This window comes from Pisolithus orientalis (assembly GCF_024613125.1).
Source record: "Pisolithus orientalis strain OTSU chromosome Unknown F5J12scaffold_4, whole genome shotgun sequence".
Lineage (NCBI taxonomy): Eukaryota > Fungi > Basidiomycota > Agaricomycetes > Boletales > Pisolithaceae > Pisolithus > Pisolithus orientalis.
Window position 1 is genome coordinate 262396 of NW_026260785.1, and position 19883 is coordinate 282278.

At 51.2% G+C, this 19883-nt stretch overlaps 9 protein-coding genes across 9 annotated transcripts; 3 read left to right on the plus strand and 6 right to left on the minus strand.

Moving 5' to 3' along the window:
* Window positions 1-447: 447 nt before the first annotated feature.
* F5J12DRAFT_888853 (pyridoxal phosphate-dependent transferase) lies at window positions 448-2497 on the minus strand (the record flags this gene model as incomplete). Its single annotated transcript, XM_051747290.1, has 9 exons — window positions 448-606; window positions 664-690; window positions 739-936; window positions 988-1436; window positions 1485-1934; window positions 1991-2009; window positions 2104-2334; window positions 2389-2424; window positions 2483-2497. 9 exons carry the CDS (start codon window positions 2495-2497, stop codon window positions 448-450), a joined length of 1584 nt encoding a protein of 527 aa, XP_051603358.1.
* A 640-nt stretch (window positions 2498-3137) lies between these two features.
* On the plus strand, window positions 3138-6217 carry F5J12DRAFT_903309 (DNA polymerase alpha/epsilon subunit B-domain-containing protein; the record flags this gene model as incomplete). Its single annotated transcript, XM_051748388.1, has 7 exons — window positions 3138-3163; window positions 3252-3409; window positions 3465-3586; window positions 3637-3902; window positions 3953-4178; window positions 4229-4915; window positions 6167-6217. 7 exons carry the CDS (start codon window positions 3138-3140, stop codon window positions 6215-6217), a joined length of 1536 nt encoding a protein of 511 aa, XP_051603359.1.
* Window positions 6218-6414: 197 nt separating this feature from the next.
* On the plus strand, window positions 6415-9251 carry F5J12DRAFT_715032 (Transketolase, thiamine diphosphate binding domain-containing protein; the record flags this gene model as incomplete). The annotated part of the gene is made up of 15 exons (XM_051740921.1): window positions 6415-6517; window positions 6571-6628; window positions 6674-6739; window positions 6851-6972; window positions 7023-7151; window positions 7205-7293; window positions 7346-7361; window positions 7418-7520; window positions 7570-7700; window positions 7750-8276; window positions 8325-8394; window positions 8447-8904; window positions 8963-8992; window positions 9040-9115; window positions 9163-9251. 15 exons carry the CDS (start codon window positions 6415-6417, stop codon window positions 9249-9251), a joined length of 2067 nt encoding a protein of 688 aa, XP_051603360.1.
* On the minus strand, window positions 8917-10035 carry F5J12DRAFT_804556 (cytochrome b-c1 complex subunit 7). The gene is made up of 4 exons (XM_051744503.1): window positions 9835-10035; window positions 9728-9756; window positions 9546-9665; window positions 8917-9494 (listed from the first exon to the last, which is right to left on the minus strand). Exons 1-4 carry the CDS (start codon window positions 9968-9970, stop codon window positions 9402-9404), a joined length of 378 nt encoding a protein of 125 aa, XP_051603361.1. The 5' UTR covers window positions 9971-10035; the 3' UTR covers window positions 8917-9401.
* A 90-nt stretch (window positions 10036-10125) lies between these two features.
* On the plus strand, window positions 10126-11034 carry F5J12DRAFT_373885 (nucleoside diphosphate kinase). Its single transcript, XM_051739090.1, has 5 exons — window positions 10126-10243; window positions 10310-10424; window positions 10486-10638; window positions 10698-10788; window positions 10842-11034. Exons 1-5 carry the CDS (start codon window positions 10202-10204, stop codon window positions 10900-10902), a joined length of 462 nt encoding a protein of 153 aa, XP_051603362.1. The 5' UTR covers window positions 10126-10201; the 3' UTR covers window positions 10903-11034.
* Window positions 11033-15448, minus strand: F5J12DRAFT_959262 (uncharacterized protein). The gene is made up of 5 exons (XM_051749911.1): window positions 14220-15448; window positions 13482-14153; window positions 12130-13420; window positions 11492-12071; window positions 11033-11434 (listed from the first exon to the last, which is right to left on the minus strand). Exons 1-5 carry the CDS (start codon window positions 15224-15226, stop codon window positions 11355-11357), a joined length of 3630 nt encoding a protein of 1209 aa, XP_051603363.1. The 5' UTR covers window positions 15227-15448; the 3' UTR covers window positions 11033-11354.
* F5J12DRAFT_373993 (uncharacterized protein) lies at window positions 15396-17028 on the minus strand. Its single transcript, XM_051739091.1, has 7 exons — window positions 16955-17028; window positions 16656-16902; window positions 16150-16603; window positions 15966-16091; window positions 15789-15916; window positions 15582-15731; window positions 15396-15526 (listed from the first exon to the last, which is right to left on the minus strand). The coding sequence occupies exons 2-7, from the start codon at window positions 16673-16675 to the stop codon at window positions 15493-15495; spliced, it is 912 nt and encodes a 303-aa protein (XP_051603364.1). The 5' UTR covers window positions 16676-16902; window positions 16955-17028; the 3' UTR covers window positions 15396-15492.
* Window positions 17029-17098: 70 nt separating this feature from the next.
* On the minus strand, window positions 17099-17785 carry F5J12DRAFT_804584 (uncharacterized protein). The gene is made up of 3 exons (XM_051744504.1): window positions 17445-17785; window positions 17342-17386; window positions 17099-17291 (listed from the first exon to the last, which is right to left on the minus strand). The coding sequence occupies exons 1-3, from the start codon at window positions 17766-17768 to the stop codon at window positions 17256-17258; spliced, it is 405 nt and encodes a 134-aa protein (XP_051603365.1). The 5' UTR covers window positions 17769-17785; the 3' UTR covers window positions 17099-17255.
* Window positions 17684-19282, minus strand: F5J12DRAFT_804589 (WD40-repeat-containing domain protein). Its single transcript, XM_051744505.1, has 5 exons — window positions 18877-19282; window positions 18553-18819; window positions 18142-18500; window positions 18073-18078; window positions 17684-18025 (listed from the first exon to the last, which is right to left on the minus strand). The coding sequence occupies exons 1-5, from the start codon at window positions 19128-19130 to the stop codon at window positions 17952-17954; spliced, it is 960 nt and encodes a 319-aa protein (XP_051603366.1). The 5' UTR covers window positions 19131-19282; the 3' UTR covers window positions 17684-17951.
* Window positions 19283-19883: the final 601 nt, after the last annotated feature.

The following is a 19883-nucleotide window of genomic DNA, read 5'->3' on the forward strand; positions in this document are numbered from 1 at the left end:
GAATTTGAGTGTATCTGTCATCGCACGAACAAAGACCTTGGTAATTAGGCAAGTGTTGAGCACCTATTAATCGAAGACTATAGTATGAGTCCGACTCACCTCGACCGTGACCGGTTGACTCCCGACGTTATCTCCGGTGCAGATGCTACCAGCAGCACCTCTCGAAGACAGCATTTGCAAGCAGAAAGTCCGCTTGCATCATGGCTTTGTGTTATGGTGGCCAGATTAGCTTCCAAGGAATGCTGTCTGCAAGATTCTATGGGGTCAGACTGCCAATCCGCTGGCTCAGATTCATGACGCCGTAGTTCTTAATTGTACAAGCAAAGTAACATTCAAACTCACACGATTCCAAGCCTCTCAATAGGCAACATCAACTACAGTATCCTACAACTACCGCGTAATTTCACCTCACCCTCAATGGCATTCTCCGCAAGTCATCATTAGAACTCAGCATTGTTTCGCATACGTGCCGGATGACTGGGATCCCGAGCCCTCCTCCAATCTCCCTAAGTGAACGTGATCGGTCTTCCCGTCATGATGCTTGCCGAGTATGTCGAGAGCATGCGAGGAGGAACTACGATTTATAAGGTCCTCAGTGACCTCAACCTGGAAAATCACACTGCTTAGTACTCCATATAGATGGCCAAACTAGTTAACACTTACTATGTCGGTGAACAGTCGATCAATCAACTACAGAAATTTGTCAAGTACAGTCTGACCACACAAGATATAACGTACCGTTTCAGCCACGTGCTCCCTAACTACGACCCGCAGAATCTGGATGTTATCTAACTCCGGAGGAAGCTCGTAGTTGGGTACAATCCACCCTCTGGCCCGCAGGAGGACCTGTATCCATCGTTGTTCGATTTCTGGGTATTTTTGTTGGAAATCGTCGGAGAAACGGAAGGACACCACAGGTAGTCCTTCCTCGTACCCCTGAGAGGCCGGCGTCAACTTGATGAATCAACCTATCCAATGCCACAGTACCTCTGAGTTTTCTTCATCAATGCTAGCCACCGCTTTGGCCAGTAATCCCTCCGACTTGCGTCTGTGGATGTCGCTCAAGACGGTATACAACCCCGTTTTCTCCAGAGCTCGGCTCAGTAGCCGTGCATTCTTCAGGTCTGCCAAGGCTATCTCACGGTATCCTTCAAAGCCCAGATGTATCAAGTTGAAGTACTGGGCAATGATCGGGTGCGCAGGGCGGGAAAAGTTGAGTGAAAACGAATATTCCACCGAGCCCAGGTAGTGGAGCTCGAAGATAAGGTCTTTAGGCAAGCGATCCTTTGAGCGCCAGACTACCCATCCCACACCGACATACGCAAGGCCGAACTTGTGACCAGAGGTGTTGATCGAGACCACCCGGGGAATTTTGAAGTCCCACACAAGTTTTGGGTTAGCGAAGGGAGCAACAAATCCACCGGAAGCCGCATCAACTGTAGTACAATCGGGTCGGTTCTTAGTATCTGATTAAAGAAACGAACCGTGAATGGGAACTGAATGACCGGTACGCTTCTCGTATTCATCCAAAAGGTCGGCCATTTCCTTTACAGGTTCGTAATGCCCGGTATAGGTACTGCCGAGGATAACATAGACACCAATAGTATTCTCGTCCACATATTCCATCGCCCTCTTGGGATCGAGCCTGTACTTGCTCTCGACGCTCACCGGAACGAGGCGGCATTCGACTTCGAAATAGCGCGCAAACTTTTCCAGTGCAACCTGAGCATTCGCGCCCATGACAATGTTGGGACCAGGTTCGTGAATGGATTTTCCCTCAGCCTTGCGACGTTCTTGCCAGAGACGTTTCATTGCGAGGCCTCCGAGTTGAATGGCCTCGGATGACCCTGTTGTTGCAGTTCCGATGGCATCGTGCGTAGACGGGGCATGCCAGAGATTAGCGAGAATGGAAATGCAACGCATGTGGATATTCTCTACAAAAAGAAACACCGTCAGAACATTTCAAGATACAGGGCTAGCGTTAATTTACGTGTCATGGGGTATTCATCCTGATCTATAAGATTTTTGGACAAGTTTTCCATCATTAATCTTTTGGCAGGCTCGGGCATCCACGTATTGAACAAAAGAAGCGAGACTGCATACATGGTCAGCTGTAAATAGAGAGTGCGCTGCAAAGGGATTTGCGTACTTGAGCGTCGGGGAACCGTCCAGATCCAGTTCATCGTGAATGAGCTGGTATGCAGCATCAGCACCGATCCCCTTTGAGGGAATTTTAAACTTCGGAATAGCCTCTGTTCCATATCGCGCGTTGTATGGATGGGATATTTTGCTGGGATCCCCGCCAAGAAGGTGACGATGACGGTGCCTCTTATCCTAGGCACAGAATTGAGATCTGAGAAAGAGTGCTTTTTATGAAAGAGAACTGACTTGTCCATCATGGATGAGAGCCTCAGGATTGATGTGCTATACACAGTGAAATCAGAAGATCGTCTCTGGAAGTGAGAGGGGGGGACCAGGTTACCTTTGAGATGGACATGACGACGGTGTCGATAAGATTGGGGAATGCCTCCATTCGACTTTAAATACCTCCAAGACGGGGGGACAGACAGAAATAACTTCCGCCCTCGTGCTTGAAGTTAAAGTTCAGGGGTTCACGATCGCACAACTTTTGATGGCACCAATCCATAGGTAGTCGTGTTGGCACGGAAGCACAGCTCATCATCATGGGTGCCGGTCCAATGGGACACTCAGTCCCTCGCAAAGCAGTAATCTGGGGAGTTCATGAGTGATGTTACACAGTTAGGGTAGGTACTACATAGCACACCATCGAGCAGACCAGAAGCAAGGACCGTCGCTATACCGCCCAATTCCTAAAAGTTTGATCTCCATGATGACGAATTATTGGGCGCAGGGCATGGAGCGATCCATAGTATCGCTTCATATCTGACATCACTAGGCTGATACCCACCATGCGGTGTGCCTGTTGCCATCCTCAGAAACAACATCCCTGTTTTGTCAAGGCCATCAGAATCAGATATGTCTGTAGCCAATTGTTTCCAAGCATCAGATCAGGGTAAGGATGGGCGTGGAACGCGCAGGAAACCTAGAGCGCTGCCGTCGGAAGTAGTAAACATGACACTCGACAAAGTCGCACGTTCGATTGACAGGGGCTTACCATGTCCTCAACATCAGCAGTAGCCACGTATGTGAAACGGGCGTCTTTCGACGGTGGAACGACTGATCTCTTTTGCCAGACTACCCTCTCATCTGCAGTTAACGCGATGCACGAGTTCCCTGTTACCTCAAACACCGACTTCGCCCTCTTTCATCATCGACACAAAGAACAAGTCTTACAGACACCAGTACTCGAACATGTACTTCACGAGACTTGCCATGCTCAAGCAACCCGTCATGGATCGTGCAAGTGCAAAATGGAAAGATCTTCCCGGTAGGTGTGGCGGCACCTTGGCCATGACGAAGCCTAAACCACGACGTTTTCCTAGGGAAACCCGTATTCGTGCGGAGAGTCCTCGATGTCGTAAAATCACAGTTGTGCTGGATTATTGGCACCGTATACATGGATATGCCACTGAAGCCCAACGTTTTGGAGGACCTTGGTCGTGATGTACGTACACTTCTAGTCAACACCTTCACCTGCGTAATCTCCCTCATCAGTATTCTATTCCCCCTCCCCCACCCCGCGAAAAATTCCACTCCGAGGACGACGCTGTGATGTTAGAAGATGAATCTGGTCGCGTCAAACTCGTCGGAGAGCGACTGCATTCAACCCGTCTAGTCACAGGCGTCATTATTGCCGCACTTGGCATGGAAACGGCCAGCGGCGACTTCGAGGTGGCTGACATCTGTTACCCGGAACTTGCACCGTTTAAAGAAGCAAACCTTTCGGGTGACGATGTCGATATCATGGATGTAGATGGCTCGTGCGTGTTTTACATATGCTCTGATGGTTAGGGTATCCAACGTTGCCCAGTTCCTCAGCGAAGGACGAATGTCTCGCTATAGTATCTGGCCTCTCAATGGGTGACCCCTCATCGGGCGAGGCTCAGGTTCAGATGCTAGTAGAGTATCTCGCTGGAGAGACAGGTGGACCAGATGATCAAAAGTTAGCATCACAAGTGACACGCCTCATCATAGCTGGCAATTTGTTTTCGCGGGTCTGGACAGACAACGGTGATGAGGGCGACGAGAATCGGCCTGTGAGTTATGGTTTCGTTCACGTCATATGTCACTGAAGATAGGTAAACAGCGGAAGTATGGCTCTGCTGCACAAGCAAAATTCTCAACGCATCCCAATGTGACGCTGTCCGCACACCTTGAAGATCTGGCGTCGGTACTACCTGTGCACGTCCTACCAGGTGGCGACGATCCGGCAGGAGTAATCTTGCCACAACAGCCTTTCCCTCTGGCAATGTTTGGTAAAGCGGCCGAGTTCGAGACCTTTCGTTGTGAAACTAATCCGGTCTGGCTGCGCGTCGAGTGTGGCCGCAAGTCCAAAAGCGCGATGCCGATGGGAACAAAATCGTCTACGTCAAGCAGTCGTTCCGTTCCGTTGATTCGCAGTGTACTGGTGACATCTGGTCAACCAGTTTTGGATATGTATCAATATCTCCCTTCTCCGCCGTCGACGCACCTCTCGATCGCTTGCTCATCTTTGAAATGGAGACATCTCGCACCAACCGCGCCAGATACACTGTGGTGCCACCCTTTCCGTGAGAGGGACCCCTTCGTCCTTGGGGAAACGCCGGACCTCTACATAGTTGGTTGTATGCCGGAGTTCAGTACCCAACTGGTAGGGGGTGAAAGCAAGGACGGGAAGATGTCAAGGAAGTGCAGAGTGGTTCTTGTGCCGAATTTTTCAGAAACGGGGTGTCTGGTCCTAGTCAACCTGCGGACTTTGGCAGTACGCTGTGTTAACTTTACGGTGGCTGGGATGGTTGCAGGAGGGACGAATTCTTCGGAAGAGCAAGCCAGTGACATGCAAGAGGGTTAAGTAGGCTGTCTTTAGTTCCTCCTATGGTGAATGTGCAAAAATACTTGTGATACCCGGTGCACTAAGAGCTAGTGATGGCAGGGAGTACTTCGAAGAGAAATCCATCAACAAATTTCAGCAGAGCCTGCCCAGGGGAGACTAACCGGAGGGGGTGAAGCTCAATTGCATCGTCCACAACGTAGTATGTATGTACCACGATGATAGTGGTTACTTGAAGCCTGTGTCGTACATAACTAGTCTACACTAACCCCTCTCGCACTCAGGTCGTTCTTTGCGTCGTTTATCTCCTGTACACAAAAGAGGGCAGGGTCAGCGACACTTGGAAACAACTTCAAGCAAGACAACAGGGACCTTCAGTAGTTCACGGTACGCCTCTGGACAGTCCCTGAAAGTGAACAGACCCCAGCCTAAACTCCAAAGCGAGTAAGAACCAAAAGACACCAGAATCCACCAAGGGACCTGTCACAGGATGAGTATAGAACATTTTGTTCTGGAGCGGGAACAATCAACGCACGAGGGGGAGAATTTGTTCGGAAACGCTAGGATCTACGAAAGGCACCGGAATAATTGAAAAGAACGTGAGGAGATAGAAAATGGCCAGCACAGAGGCGGCTGCAGCAACTCGATGCACGCGGGCCATGTTGTTTGTTGCCCCCTCCGACAACAGGACGTCCGGGATGTCCTTTTTGCTTACGTCAGCTTCCTCACAGGGAATAAAATCTATTCGAATGAACTACTACAGTGCGAAGAAGTGTGTAATAGTCGACTTTGTGCTCTCAAACGATGGGTTATAATCGGAACAGATAAAGATATGCCTGAACGTCGATCCCTTCCGGTAGGGCATTATTAAGGCCGACAAACCTCATGAAGCAACGGCGAGGATGCATATCGCAGGACGCCACGCACTGAGCGTGCCAAGTAGGGGTCAATCGTTTTCATGTAGCTCTTTCCAAGCCATTTCAGTCTTCGTGCGCTGTTCCTTGGCGTCTGCACGATTTCTGGCAGACCGCTCAACACGCTAACCGCATACGCTTAGATCATCGGGCTTCGGACCTCCAACAATTGGTCACTGACCTCTTTGCGAAGACATTGGTTGAGCTTGTCTTTTTCCCGGTTACAGCGACCGGTCAACCTGGCCCAGTTGTTGGCATGACATGCGTCGAGGGCTTGTATGAACTCCCTGCAAACTTACAGGGCTGTTTTGTGAAACCTTCCGCAAGGAAAAAAGAAAGAGACGACCCGTAGACACACACCTATTCGTTTGTCGGACAGCTGCGGGTGCATCTGATTCTAGGAACGGATGAGCGAATGATTTGCAAGCTTTTCACGGTCCGACCCCGTGTGAACTCATATCGGGCATGATAAATAAAGCCAATATGATGTAAGTCTGGAAGTGCGTTCTGACAAGATAGACACCAACTTATCGTCTGTCCATATCAACCATGGTTTCCAAGTTCACCCCAGAGCCCACAGATGCGACTTGCGTCGCAACAATTCGTACCCTTGCTGCCGATGTGGTAGGCAAGGCGAACTCTGGTCATCCTGGTAGGCGACCCTCCTATCACTGTCGCTTGGTGACAACGGACGACCCCCAATAGGCGCTCCCATGGGCATGGCTCCTGCGGCCCACGTACTCTTCACGAGGCAAGCGGTCAAGTCCTGAAAAGAGTCTTTACATGTGCTCAGCTATCTCCTTGTCAGGTTCTTCAATGCCAATCCTGCAAGCTCCAAGTGGTTTAACCGTGATCGTTTTGTCTTGTCCAATGGGTAATATTTTATGTGGCTTCGAAGTTCGTACAATTATCTGAATGTCCCTCCCACAGACACGCGTGAGTGACAACTGGCGTTGCATTACGACCCGTTAATGTCTCGGAACAGTTGCGCATTGCAATACATTCTTCTCCATCTTCTCGGATACAAATTATCCATGGATGATCTCAAAGCCTTCCGCCAGATTGACTCGCTCACTCCTGGTCATCCAGAAGCGAATCATACGGATGGTATGTGCGAACCACCGCCCCGTTTGCCTTGATACACGTCAATATTCCAGGCATCGAGGTCACTACTGGCCCCCTTGGCCAGGGATTTGCCAATGGCGTCGGCCTTGCCATCGCTCAGACCCATCTAGGCGCCGTTTATAACCGTGAAAATTTCGACCTCATCAACAACTACACCTACGGTATGTTATACAAGCTCACCAGTAACGAGTCGCAACCAACAAGCATCATTCAGTCTTTACCGGTGATGGTTGTCTCATGGAAGGTGTTTCCAGCGAAGCAGCGTCACTCGCCGGTCACCTGAAACTGGGAAACCTGATTGTCGTGGGTGTCTTTCATTTATCAATTATGTGCACCAGGTTGACCGGCACCCAAGATATATGACGACAATCGTACGTATAGCTTGATCCCTTCACCCCAAACTTACCAAACCCTCTCCCTCAAAAAGACATCTCTATTGACGGTGACACTGCGGTCGCTTTTACTGAAAATGTCGAACAGAGGTTCCTTGCATATGGCTGGCAGGTTCTACATGTCGATGACGGTGACAAGTAAGTTAGCTGAAAGTGTATTTTCAATTACACTAACTTGGAATGTCAGTGACCTTGCTGCCATCTACGATGCCATCGCCGCCGCTCGAGAGGAAAAAGGGAAGCCAACCATCATCTGCTTGCGGACCACCATCGGTTACGGATCGAAGCAGCAGGGTACACATGGTGTCCACGGCTCTCGTGCGTAACACTCTAAATTTTTTGAATTACGAATAACTTTCTCCTCTAGCGTTGAAGGCTGATGACATCCAAGCTCTGAAAAGCAAATGTGGTTTCCCTTCAGATCAATCTTTCTACGTGCCGTCGGAAACTTATGCCACTTATCGAGCGGCAGCCCGTCGGGGTGCTCAGCTTGAAGTGGCTTGGGAGTCGCTTTTCGCGAAATATGCGAATGTCTATCCAAAGGAACACGCCGAGCTTGCCCGGCGCATCGCAGGGAAACTTCCTGATGGATGGGAGCAGCGACTTCCGACCTACAAGCCGACAGACCCCGCTCAAGCCTCCCGTAAATTGTCTGAGATCACCCTGTCGGCGCTCTATCCAGCTCTGCCCGAGCTGTTGGGGGGTTCTGCGGACTTGACTGGAAGTAACCTCACCAGAGTCAAAGGAAGCGTTGACTTCCAGCCTCCTGACACTGGTCTTGGAGACTACGCGGGACGCTACATTCGTTATGGAGTTCGGGAACACGGTATGGGTGCCATCGCAAACGGCTTGTCAGCGTACGGCGCTATCATACCTTACGTGGGTACCTTCTTGGTGAGTGAATTTTTCCAGTACTATCTTATCCGACTCACACCCGAGCAGAACTTCGTATCCTATGCCGCCGGTGCTGTCCGACTGTCGGCTCTGAGCAAGCATCAGCTTATCTGGGTCGGTGAGTCCTAAAACCACGATATATGTGAAATACGCTGAGCCTTTCACACAAGCTACGCACGATTCAATTGGTCTCGGCGAGGATGGGCCCACCCACCAACCTATTGAAACTGCTGCACATCTCCGTGCAATTCCCAACCTTGATTTCTGGCGACCAGCTGACGGTAACGAAACTTCGGCGGCTTATCTCGTTGCAATCAAGAGCAAAGCGACCCCGTCTGTCATCTCTCTCTCGCGTCAGAACCTTCCGAACCTTGAAGATTCCACCATCGAACGCGCTGCCCGCGGTGGCTATGTCCTTTACGATGTGGAAGGTGAAGACTTGACCATCGTCAGCAGCGGTAGCGAAGTTGCCATAGCTCTCGAGGCTGCGAGCAAACTCAAGGCAGAGGGAGTCAAAGTTAGAATTGTGAGCCTACCGTGTTGGTCCGTATTCGACAAGCAGGACAAGGAGTACAAAATGAGCGTCCTGAGGAGCGGAGCTCCGATTTTGTCTTTGGAGGCGTTGTCGGTAAGTATCACCCTGAATGGTGTTGACCAATCAGGTGCTAAGCGTATCGACTCTTTAGACTCTTGGGTGGCAAAAGTACAGTCACGAGGTAAGTAGTTGAAAGGATATGAAGTCACAAATTAACGTGTTGTACAGCAATACGGCCTCGAAGGGTGGGGAGCATCGGGACCATATCAGAAGGTGTACGAAAAATTCGGTATAACCGGCACGAGTAAGTGCAACCCTGCCGTGATAGACCATGGTTTAATATCACACCAGATATCGCGGCAGTCAGTAAAAGGGTCATCGCCTTTTACAAACAGAAAGGTGGCGAGGTCATTTCTCCGCTAGTCAAGGCCCTTGAATGAGTTTCCTTTGAAATGAGCCTTCTCAGTAGAATGTCCAGTACGGTTGTAGAAGTTGTCCAAATTCAATTCGCAAGCGTGCCCGTGACGCTATAGATTCCAATTAACGAGTGCAGCTGGTTGAATTTACGAAAAATGCAGTCGTATCACAGTCTATCTGCGCTGTACGCCCATAGTATCCCAAGCAGCCCTCTCGGACTCCTCCTTGAGAACATCCTCAATGTGTGGTTTCAAGTACCGGGCGTCCTTGGATATTGTCAGCCAAAGAACAGCTGGCACACATATATATGTACATACATCCTTTGCAGATAACCATTGCTCCTTCGGCAGGGGTTTATGCAACACAGATTGGTGCGCGGCGAACTTCATGCGGTATGAACGGTCATAGTATTCTCGTTGTGACAGACGACCGAGGGCCTGCAATGGAACCAATTACCATCAAAAACGCACCCAAGAAACTCAAAACATGACAGACATACCCTTTGAACTTCGGGCAATTCCTCTTGCTCTAAATCAATTTATAAGCGACCCATAGTAGAACAACACCAACGACGAGAATGTGTGGGTTACACGGAACAAAACGTACGGAGATCGTCATATTTAAGACCCATCTGACGGTAGCCCATCAGGTTGGCATACCACTGCGCGACTGGAGTAACCCATTTCTTGAGCGTTCGTGAAGAACGAATGTATGGTGCAAGAGATGGCCCGAGCGCGTTCATCGAGTGTTTTTTGAAGTCTCAAAGTGCTATATGGAAATGGAGACAATTTCAAGCTGTTCCAGCGGAGGCAGCCGGGGAGCTTGTTTAATCATGTTTGGTAATTTACCCAAGTATAAGGATGATAAGATTTCGATAAGATAAATTAATAAAATGGAAACTATATAGGTTGGCCCAGCGACGAGTTTCTTCCTCCCAACACCACACACGCACGCACCTGAGATTACAGTCGAGATGGCCCCAAACGTTTCTGAGCGCACATACATTATGGTCAAGGTAAGGATTGACTCTCCGAAGCCATCGTTCAGAGGTGCTAAAGTATCAGCGATCGCGTGTGCGCAGCCTGACGGTGTTGACCGTGGTCTCATCGGAGAGATTCTCTCCCGCTTCGAGAAGCGTGGCTTCAAGCTTATCGCTTCCAAGCTCGCTTTGCCCTCCAAGGAGCATCTGGAGAAGCGTTAGTCCTCTCCCCTCGCTTTTTCTTGCCAACGCTTAGCCACTGATCATTATCCCCCCAGACTACGCCGATCTCAAGGAAAGATCATTCTTCCCTGACCTGATCAGGTACATGCATAGCGGCCCCGTCTTTTGCATGGTTTTCGAGGGCCTCGACGCTGTCAAAACCGGCCGTGCCATGCTGGGTGCTACCAATCCCCTTGCATCCGCTCCTGGTAAGAACATTCCCATTCCCTCTGTTTGTACATCCATTCGAACATTCGCGCACGTGCAGGTACCATCCGCGGTGACTTCGCTCTCGCAACCGGTCGCAACATCTGCCACGGCTCCGACAGCGTCGAGAATGCGGAAAAGGAGATCGCTCTGTAAGCGTTTCATAGCAGCGTTGGTCAGGTGTTGGCCCTAACTTAGTGCCTAGTTGGTTCCCCGAGGGTACCCTGCAATACAAGCTCTCTCAGGCAGCCATGATTTATGAATAATGTAGACAAAGTAGACCTCAAAACACGCGTGTACTGTAGCCGATACCATACGCAGGCCTAGGGAACACTTAGAATGTGTTTGCTTCTTTAGACCATGAGTGCACTCCCGCGATCAGGGTTATCGAGACCATCAGAGCCCATCAGCGTGTACAATTTAGAAGTAACGTTGTTCCCGTTATAACAACACTAAAACACCTATAATAACACACCAAAAACTACATTAATAAAGATTGCAACAGTGCAGGTGAGGGGTATCGTGAAAGTATGCTAGTTATGAAGACGGCGGACAACCGCATACAGTCGCACACCTCCACCACAACGGGCGCGACATGGACGACAGACCCGAGAGGTCCCAGAGAAGGTCCCATTCTTCGACGGCGTGTGCCGTGGAACTTCCAAGGACCAAATCGAAAGCGAGGAACTGAGAGTTATAGTACAGTTACTCCTTCGTATTAGGTAACGAATGCTAGAATTCCAGCCAAGTCCTTCTCATCAGCTGCGGGAAGCTGTCGCGAACGAGCTTTAAGTCGCACTAATCACATCCGAGAGTTAGTCCAGACCCCCCAGCGAACATACTAGCCACACCCACAATTACGATCAAAACTCAGAAGAACGACTTTGACGGCGCCGGCAGTACTTGCAGGGCTTGCGCTACCCTTGAGGAGCATAGATCGATCGACCCAGTGCTCATCTTGCCACACTGCAGCCTTCAGAATTAGGTCATCCATGCTGCGTTCCCAAGACTCTTTATCAGTGAAGTCGACCTGTTCAGTTCGCACGCTGAGCGAGGTCAAATAGTTGCCCTTGGACGTTTGAACCTTGAGCGACATTCCGTAAGAGCGGACATGAGACGTGACGTAGGATAGTGCCTCTCGTGCAGCCGCACCCAGTTGCGAGGTGTTCGCAGAAAGGCCGTCCAGTTCCATGACAACAGGGACGGGAATGACAACTGTCCAACGAAGGCTTTCTACTATCGAGGCGATGATGGACAAAGAAGAAAGGAGAATGTTGGTATCGAGGACAAGAACAGTGTAGCCTGGGATGATGGAAAGCCTTGACGCCGACTGAGCCTTGCGAGGCTGACTGGGCGATGACCGCGGCTTGGGCAGCGGGGAGAGCGAAGAGTGTTGTGCCGAATTCAATAAACTACGCAGATATCGTCGCCGTGCCTGATCAAAACACTGTCAATTCACGGCACAAAAAGGCACGGCTAACAAAACACGGTACCTTGAGAGCCTTAATTTCTTCAGAGTCCTCGTCATCGTCTTCGCTCTCTTCCGACGTCTCCTCCACCTCTTCCTCTGTGTCAATATCCATAATATCGTCGGTCCGCAAGCGACCTCTGCGGCGACGTTCCTCTTCTTCTCGTTGACGCCGATCTTCTTCTTGCCAGCGTTCGACCTTGGCTGCAAGTGCCCCCTCAACTACCCAATGTCGCGTTCCTTCTCTCCGCGAAAAGCCGTCGACGAAGTTAGCGAGAGCAACAGCACAACGTGTCATTCTGGTCCAACGTTTTGCCGTCACACTTTGTCCCTCCCCTTGTCCGCCTTCATCTTCATCTTCATCCTCGATGATACCGTCAGTGAGTTGAACACTCTCCTCGAGGTCCAGCACCTCCATCTCGGCACGGCGATCCTCTCCGCTCTTCCAATATCCACGCTCGAACACCTTCCGACCGACCCATTCCATACCTCTCATGCACCAATCCTCGGGAAGCGGTGGTGCACAGCCGCTCGTCAACATCGACCATCTCTCGCCCCCGGGTACTGGGACTAAGAGGCCTTGCGCTACCAAAACCCTCTTAGGAATGTTAGAGAAAAATCGTGCGAGATCTTCCCATGGCATGGACCTTTCGAGTACGGACAGCGTTGGAGTATGCTTGCACACGGTTGCGAGGAAGGTCACCATGATGGTGAGATATGGATTGAGGCTCAACCTCGAGAATTGAGACGCCTTGCGAGTCGGATGGTGAAGAACAAAGGAAAGCATTGAAAAAGTAAGTTGCGTTGCAAACTTGAACATGGGCGGAAGGTCGGAGGCTGAGTCTGCATCCGGCAGTGCGGGGGAGAGTACCGCTTGCCCAGCAGCCATCACCGGACTTTCGTCATCTATGTCCATCGACCGGTCTTCGCGATCATTTTCGTGATGGGCGGTGGGGATGCGCTTCGCAACCATACGAACAGGAGTAACTCCAGCACCTTCGCGACTGGCACCAATCCCACCAATCTTTCTTAAAATACCACCCTGTCGACCATACTCCATGATGGCCGTGATGTTTATAACGGCCATCATGATCCACTCGCGTTCTTCTGCGCCTTCAATTTCAAGACGTTCAAGGAAGCGTGCAAGTGTAGAGGCGAAATCGTCGAGCTGGATGTTAGTGAAGAGCATGCCGTGGAGAAGGACAAATAATTCGGATGCAGATGCGTCAGGTTGAGAACGCCGCGCCTGTGCTGACGGCGACCAGATGGGGAGGACAGATTCACGAGACGTCAGGAATGGGTGGAGAGTGGTCATACTATTTTTTTTTATTTAAAAAGAGTTGAGAAATTGACAGCAGGTAAGGATCACAGACACACCTCCTGGCGAAGTGATAGACGGCCCGCAGTTCTTCGCAGTCGGCTTCCCGGCTGAGCAGCCCTAGATGATGATGTAGTTTGCCGGTTCCGGGAGTCTCAGCGAGTCCTTGGAAATACCACTCCTTCGCAATACATCTCCATCGTTCCTTTTCGGGCCCGACCTCCATCATGCGCGCTGCGGCGATACCGACACTGGGGGTTGGGGAGTCGTCAATGCGTGCAGCCGGTCTATCCGACGATGATTTGACGCTGATTTGTGACTTGGACTTCTTACTACTCGTCTCCTCGCTGGTGGCTTCCGCGGCCTTGGAGACAGCATCAGTGGTCAGAGCAGCGCCTGAGAGATGATTACTGGTGACCATGGCTGCGACCGCCATGCGATAGCGGGCGAGGTCTCCGAGGGCTTCGAGCCAGCCCGCACGGAAAGTCCGTAGCGTCGGCTCCTCAAGTAGTCCGGTGTAGAATGTGTATGCGAAATAGATGAAATCTTGCAGGTGCTCCAGAGCGAGGGGTGAGTTGCAGGATGCACGACGGAGGGCCTCGAGGAGTTTGTGGAAGCCATGTGTCCACAGGCGGATGATGATATTGTACTTTGTGGGGATGACGCGCAAGGACGCGGGCACGCTTGGCGAGAGAGAGATCTGCATCAGATTGTGCATCATGTCTGCGAGTCTGGTTGCGTGATTCCCAAATCCGTCATGAGCATCAAAACAGGGGATCGGCGGGCAAGTGGCTTACCGTTTATGGTCGGCTATCACTCTCAGCCACTTTTGTTGTTCGAGCTCTTCTTCCGTCACCTCGCGCCCGTGGCCTTGTAAGAGAACGCGACCCTCGTCCACGTTCTCGTCCGAATCCTCGTTGAGGATTTTGGACTCGAGCGTCGAGATCGTACGGTAGAGCTTCTTCAGCTGGATTGCAAAAGCGTTGTTACCCGGATCTTCGCGCGGAGGCCTGCCTTCAAACAGGGCGGAGGATGCAGACGAGTTGTCTGTTGTGCCGGACGAAAGGGTGAAACTTGATGAGGTCATCGATGGAGCATAGGACGACGTTGACGAGGCCGAGACGAGATCACCAGAAGGTTTGGATACCGCCGACTTTCCGCCTGACGGTCTCGCGAGGACGGAGAAACGCACAGGATCATCCTTTCTGTGGTCGAAAAGACGCTGGTGAGAAGGTGGATCACGGTGAGGAGCCGGAGTTGGAGCATTGCGAGGAGGGAAGGAGCTGCTTGCGTCGGGGATAGCCTCTGGATCCGCTGCACGACGAATGGATATGGGATCGGCGTCAGGATTGTAGAGTTTTCCCGTCGGCGGCTGCCTCGACTGGTGTTGGGTGCGCGGAGAGCTAGATATGTGGAGGCGACGGCAGAAGTCGTCCGGATCAGCTTCTGGACGAACGAGAATGGCGTTGGACGAGGCTTGGGGTTTCCGTGGGGATGCGTTTGCCGCAGATACACGAGGGGAGATGTTGGGCTGTTGGGGGGTGGGTCGAGAGGTAGAGGCAGTAGGCTGCTGAGAAGTGGTGCGAGATGCAGAAGACGAGTGCAGGGGGCGCTCTGTCCGCTCTCGGGCACGGGATGCACTGTCAGAGAGAGAGAGGGTCAGGAAAAATAGGCCGACGAAGGGGATGGAAGCGTACGCCGCATTTCGTCTCTGGAGAGCGATGACTCTCTCAGCGATATCAGTTGGCTGAGCGGGATCTCTTCGCCTGGGAGGTTTTGGGAGGTCAGAACCTGGTGTGTCCATGGCTGGTCACGGTGCCAAGCGATGGCAGCGACGAGGAACAGCCGTGTGTGGACGATGAAAGTGGAAGGGAAAGGCGGTAGAAAAGGAGCGCCTTCTGCTGCGCGCAGAGCTGGTCGAATGCTGGCTTGAATCCGCTGTTGGGAGGCCCACTGCGCATTTCCAGAATCCGCAGTCACTGCGCCGATCGAGATCGTGCATCCCCAAAAAAGGGAAAATCAAGAATTATTATTATTTCCTTTGACAAAATCAATATTTATATTTGTGTACTACCACGAGTGATGTCCTCCACTGACAATGATGCTGAGACGTGCATGAGCTGATTAGTGAGTGCCTGCGAGGACGATAAACCACTCACTCGCTTCCAGTGCAGAAAGTAGACGCGTCAGAGGCGAGCCAGGCGACGACACCGCGAAGCTCATCAGGCCTTCCAAGTCGTCCAAGCGGGTTCATGCTCGACCACTTGTCCAGCAAGTGAGGCTGGTTATCGAGGTATGCTGCAGTCATCCTGGCCCGCTCATCCGATCAGACACGCGCCTGCCATGAACATAAGAACCATACGTACTTGGTGTAGATATGGCCCGGGGACAACGTATTCACACGAATCTTCTTCTCTCCGAGCTCACATGCCATGCTGCGTGCCATCTGCAATACCGCAGACTTGGACGAATTGTATGACACCCATGCGTGGTCCTGCAGCACGTTCGTTATATCGTACTACATCACGTCAGGTCAAGCTTACCCTGTTGGTAATACTCCCTGACATCGAGGCGATCAAGATGATACTGCCCCCACGGCCGAAGCGTGCCATTTGCCGTCCAGCAGCCTGTGCCGTAAACAGAACGCCAGTTGTGTTCACTTCCACGACCTAAACCAAAACGTCACCATTAAACGAACGGCGCTCTCGTTCCCGCGGCATGTATTACCTCTCTGAACACGTCTGCGGGATATTCCAAGCAGTCCATGTGGGGCTTAAGGATACCGGCAGCAGCCACACAAATATCCAACCTTTGCTCCTTATCGCCTATTTCCTCTGCTTTCTTCCATAGCAACTGTTGGTCACGCACGTCCGCGGCGAAGTACACGAGTCTCGAGTTATTCCCAAGCTTGCTGACATACTCTTGAGAAGCAACAAACTCCTCCGAAGGTTTCTCGGGAAGATCAAAGCAATAAACAGCTCTTGCGCCTGCCTCGGCCAGTGCGATCGCCATCTCGAGTCCGAGCCCCCGATTGCCTCCAGACACAAGTGCCACTCGATCAGTCAAGGCGAACTCGTCAAATATCTTTGGACGCGGTTGGATGGAAGGGTCGGCTTGCGCCTCAAGAGCAGCTTCGATGCCTAAAGGACCCAGGGGAGACGCGGATTGCGCCTTTGCTCTCCTTGAGTGATGGATTAGCAACGGTGTTCCCGTGGGTGCCTTGCTCTACTCACTGACGGACTTCGGATGCCATGGTAAGTTGGTGAGTTCAAGCCTGCAAACGGGAGATGGATGAGGATATTAATCGAGCCTGCAGACAGGAGAGAGTATGCGAGGGTTGTTTATATCTCCTACACAGATAGCGGAGTCCATAAACTTTGTCCAGCTGACCCCGTATCGATAAAGAAAGGAAGCCTCCGCTATTTATTCATATGACCACAAATACATCAACCCCGCTAATCCGACTGCCACCTCGGTACTCTGATCAACCACGATATAATTACTGCACTTGCCCGACGAAGATGCAACGTGCCATAGTGTGTCGGCTGTTCCGCACCCCCCCACTTGTCTTCCACCCGCATGATCTTGTCGTTTTCGTCCAAATCGACAACAACAACGGAATCAACTCTCTATCGGACCGTGATCGTCAGTTTGGTTCGTCAGGATCCCTACGTACCTTCTTCTTTCCCAAGAAACGCAGGGTATACTCTTGAGACTTGGAATATATCAGACGGTTCGGTGACTGAGTAGATAACATGATTCGGCTAGATAATATCTTGGCTTGAAAGAGTTTGGGCTGAGAATAAGTCTCATTAGTCTCGTTGCCTAACAAGCTAACCGTGCAGTCCGACATATACCATGGCAAAAAACTAAGCCAAATCAGCAGTCGATTATCAGAACGCACGATGCACTTACTAACCTGAGGACCATATTCATTATAACCCTCGCACTTTACCCAGGGGTCCTACATATGTATGCGACGATCAAGCATCGTTCTCAAACAGAAATTAGCCAATACACGCCTCAAAAATTGCATCGTGTCGCCATGTCCGCTTGAAAATGTCTATGCTGGGCCTACAGCAAAAGAGTTCGTTGAGGTCGTCCACGATCCTCCGCCTGTCACTCTCCTCCGCATCTCCTGCAGATTGCGATGTCCTGTGCAGTCCGTCGCTGCCCGAACTACGTCTGCGAGTATGATGTGACGTATACATGGTAGAATAATGGGCGCCTCCCACAGCAGCCTGTGCAATTTGTGGGGCTGGGATGGGTAGCAACGTCGACGAATGATGGTAGGTGATGGTCGGCGGTGGCGAAGAGGACGGGCGATGTCTTTGCGGGCCAATCATCGTCGAACGCAGAAAGTGAAGACGCCCGCTGGGGCAAGCGGGCTATGACGCAATGCGGCCGTCTGACCCAGCAAATCATACGTTTTTGGCTAGTACTGATCACACAAAGGTACCGTTGAATAGAAAAGCATATACAAAGTGGTTCGGCACAACCATATCCACATTTTTCCTCCATTTGTACACCTAACTGCCACTCGCCGTCCCTTGCCACAAACCGTACGTCTTGCCAGGGGTCGTTTGCCATAAACGGATGGTACCTGTACCCAGTCAATGAAATCGAGGAGACTTTGGTAGCGTAACTCACCATCCTCTACAAGTCACAGCGGTATTATGTCAGTCAGATGCATACCTCACAATGAGCCGTAGGACGTACCGCTGCCACTAGCATAAATCTCTCCATCTGGGCTGAACTCTACACAATGGACGGGACCGTGGTGTCCCTTGAGAACATCCCTCTCTTCCCCGTCTATACTGTGTATTCTAACCCATTCATCATTCATGCTACCCGTGACGAACCGGTCTTGCCGAATGGGATGAAGAGAAGCAGAAGATGGCTGGTATGATAGTGTCAAGCTGTGAGTCGGCGCCGCGGTAGGCAGGGCGGGTATAAAAGCCACAGATTTTCCAGAGGTAACGACCAATCGACTGGTCGGAGCGGAATATTCCATCGAAGCAATGGGACCCTGAAAACTCAGAGACGCAACTTGCTTTCGGGTCCGTATGTCCCACCACCTGTATTGTAGTCACTGAGATGCAAATCGTTTGGTTCGTGTAGGACGCATACTTTAGCATACCATCTTCGCCTGCGGATACCGGTGTGTGGTCTCCGATCCAAACCACACTCTTCACTGTCCCGTTATGGGCCGTCGTCCCGGTGTCGCAGAGGAGGTCGGGATCTGCGTCGGGTCTACCAAGGTTGAAAATGCGCACTATCTTTTCCTGGCCACCAGTAACTATATGCGACAATGTCGGAGATATTGCTACGGTTCGAACGATGTGGTTATGAGGAAAAGAGCAGAGTGCCTCTCCAGAATATGTGTCCCAGACTTTTCTGTTAAACAAGATTTTAAGCACATCGAGAGAGCTTACAGATATGTCTACTACTTACGCAGTGAAGTCAGCGCTGCCCGATACAGCCCTGGATGTGTCAGGGGAAAGCTTGGTGCTCCACACGGCACCTTTGTGACCCAAGAAGGTGCCGATCCAATCACCGGTCCACTCTCTGAGCATGGGATTTCCGTCCTTGCAGCTGGATACCAGCAAGTAGGTGCCATCGGCCTGGAGTGGAGAAAACGAGAGATGGGTCACTGGGCGGGTATGGCCTGGAGCAACGAGTGGGACAGCCTTTGGCTGAGAAGTCATTAGTCGTAATGAAAAAGGAACAAAGACAAAGAAAAGAAAGAAATCGTTAAAAAAATACTATGCGACTGGCCGGTTTGAGGGTATTATGGTAGGCGCTCTGCGCTCTGGTCGAACAAATTCAAAACGTGACTGTCTTTGTGCGGGGTGCGGTGGTGGCTGACTTCCTATCTTGGACATTCTTGATTCGGCCCATGCTTGCAGGGCCACAGTGACAGTGTATTGGTATGTATCACTCTGCACTCGGGCACGCAGCACGGTAGGGACGGCTTTTCAACACTGCGAAATGGCACCGCAAGCTCCAACTGATCTTATAGGTTTAAACAGTCAAACAGGCGCTACTGCCAAAGTACGCACGCTTCCGAACGGTTACGAGATGAACAGCGGAACGGTTCGAAGCATCAGGGATTGCGTTGCGAGCGTCAAAGAATGTCTCATACTTTCGTCACTTACCCCCTCTTCCCCCCAAGGGATGTCATTTCTTTGGAAATTATCTGTTCTCACCCGTGACAATCCTGTGCTCCTCAGCCATGCGGGCGGTTCCGCCTGACTACCGCCAAGGGTTTGCCCGATAGCCTAGGTTAGTTTGTCGCCTGCATATGCCATCGTTTGACAGAACTGATCCACCTAGCTCCTGAAGAAACCATAGGCATGACAGTTGTCGCAATCTCAAACGCGTTTTGCGCGACTTTCGACGTCTTGCGCTCAGGCGACGAAACGATAACCTCATGACTGTCAAGTACGTGACACGTCCAT

What these genes read in the sequence shown, in the direction of transcription:
- F5J12DRAFT_804556 (XM_051744503.1), bottom strand. Translation starts at nt 9,970, where the DNA reads ATGAACGCGCTCGGGCCATCTCTTGCACCATACATTCGTTCTTCACGA. An exon ending in AATTGCCCGAAGTTCAAAGG is followed by an intron (nt 9,666 to 9,727) that starts GTATGTCTGTCA and finishes GTTCCATTGCAG; the next exon opens with GCCCTCGGTCGTCTGTCACA. An exon ending in AATGGTTATCTGCAAAGGAT is followed by an intron (nt 9,495 to 9,545) that starts GTATGTACATAT and finishes ACAATATCCAAG; the next exon opens with GACGCCCGGTACTTGAAACC.
- F5J12DRAFT_373885 (XM_051739090.1), top strand. Translation starts at nt 10,202, where the DNA reads ATGGCCCCAAACGTTTCTGAGCGCACATACATTATGGTCAAG. An exon ending in CAAGGAGCATCTGGAGAAGC is followed by an intron (nt 10,425 to 10,485) that starts GTTAGTCCTCTC and finishes TTATCCCCCCAG; the next exon opens with ACTACGCCGATCTCAAGGAA. An exon ending in TCCCCTTGCATCCGCTCCTG is followed by an intron (nt 10,639 to 10,697) that starts GTAAGAACATTC and finishes GCGCACGTGCAG; the next exon opens with GTACCATCCGCGGTGACTTC.
- F5J12DRAFT_959262 (XM_051749911.1), bottom strand. Translation starts at nt 15,226, where the DNA reads ATGGACACACCAGGTTCTGACCTCCCAAAACCTCCCAGGCGAAGAGAT. An exon ending in AAGAAATTAAGGCTCTCAAG is followed by an intron (nt 12,072 to 12,129) that starts GTACCGTGTTTT and finishes TGTTTTGATCAG; the next exon opens with GCACGGCGACGATATCTGCG. An exon ending in TCTGAGTTTTGATCGTAATT is followed by an intron (nt 11,435 to 11,491) that starts GTGGGTGTGGCT and finishes GGATGTGATTAG; the next exon opens with TGCGACTTAAAGCTCGTTCG.
- F5J12DRAFT_373993 (XM_051739091.1), bottom strand. Translation starts at nt 16,675, where the DNA reads ATGGCATCCGAAGTCCGTCA. An exon ending in CAGGGAGTATTACCAACAGG is followed by an intron (nt 15,917 to 15,965) that starts GTAAGCTTGACC and finishes AACGTGCTGCAG; the next exon opens with GACCACGCATGGGTGTCATA. An exon ending in CCGGGCCATATCTACACCAA is followed by an intron (nt 15,732 to 15,788) that starts GTACGTATGGTT and finishes TGAGCGGGCCAG; the next exon opens with GATGACTGCAGCATACCTCG.
- F5J12DRAFT_804584 (XM_051744504.1), bottom strand. Translation starts at nt 17,768, where the DNA reads ATGATTGGCCCGCAAAGACATCGCCCGTCCTCTTCGCCACCGCCGACC. An exon ending in GACACGATGCAATTTTTGAG is followed by an intron (nt 17,387 to 17,444) that starts GCGTGTATTGGC and finishes ATACATATGTAG; the next exon opens with GACCCCTGGGTAAAGTGCGA. An exon ending in ATAATGAATATGGTCCTCAG is followed by an intron (nt 17,292 to 17,341) that starts GTTAGTAAGTGC and finishes GATTTGGCTTAG; the next exon opens with TTTTTTGCCATGGTATATGT.
- F5J12DRAFT_804589 (XM_051744505.1), bottom strand. Translation starts at nt 19,130, where the DNA reads ATGACTTCTCAGCCAAAGGCTGTCCCACTCGTTGCTCCAGGCCATACC. An exon ending in GGCAGCGCTGACTTCACTGC is followed by an intron (nt 18,820 to 18,876) that starts GTAAGTAGTAGA and finishes CTTGTTTAACAG; the next exon opens with AAAAGTCTGGGACACATATT. An exon ending in GGCGAAGATGGTATGCTAAA is followed by an intron (nt 18,501 to 18,552) that starts GTATGCGTCCTA and finishes ACTACAATACAG; the next exon opens with GTGGTGGGACATACGGACCC.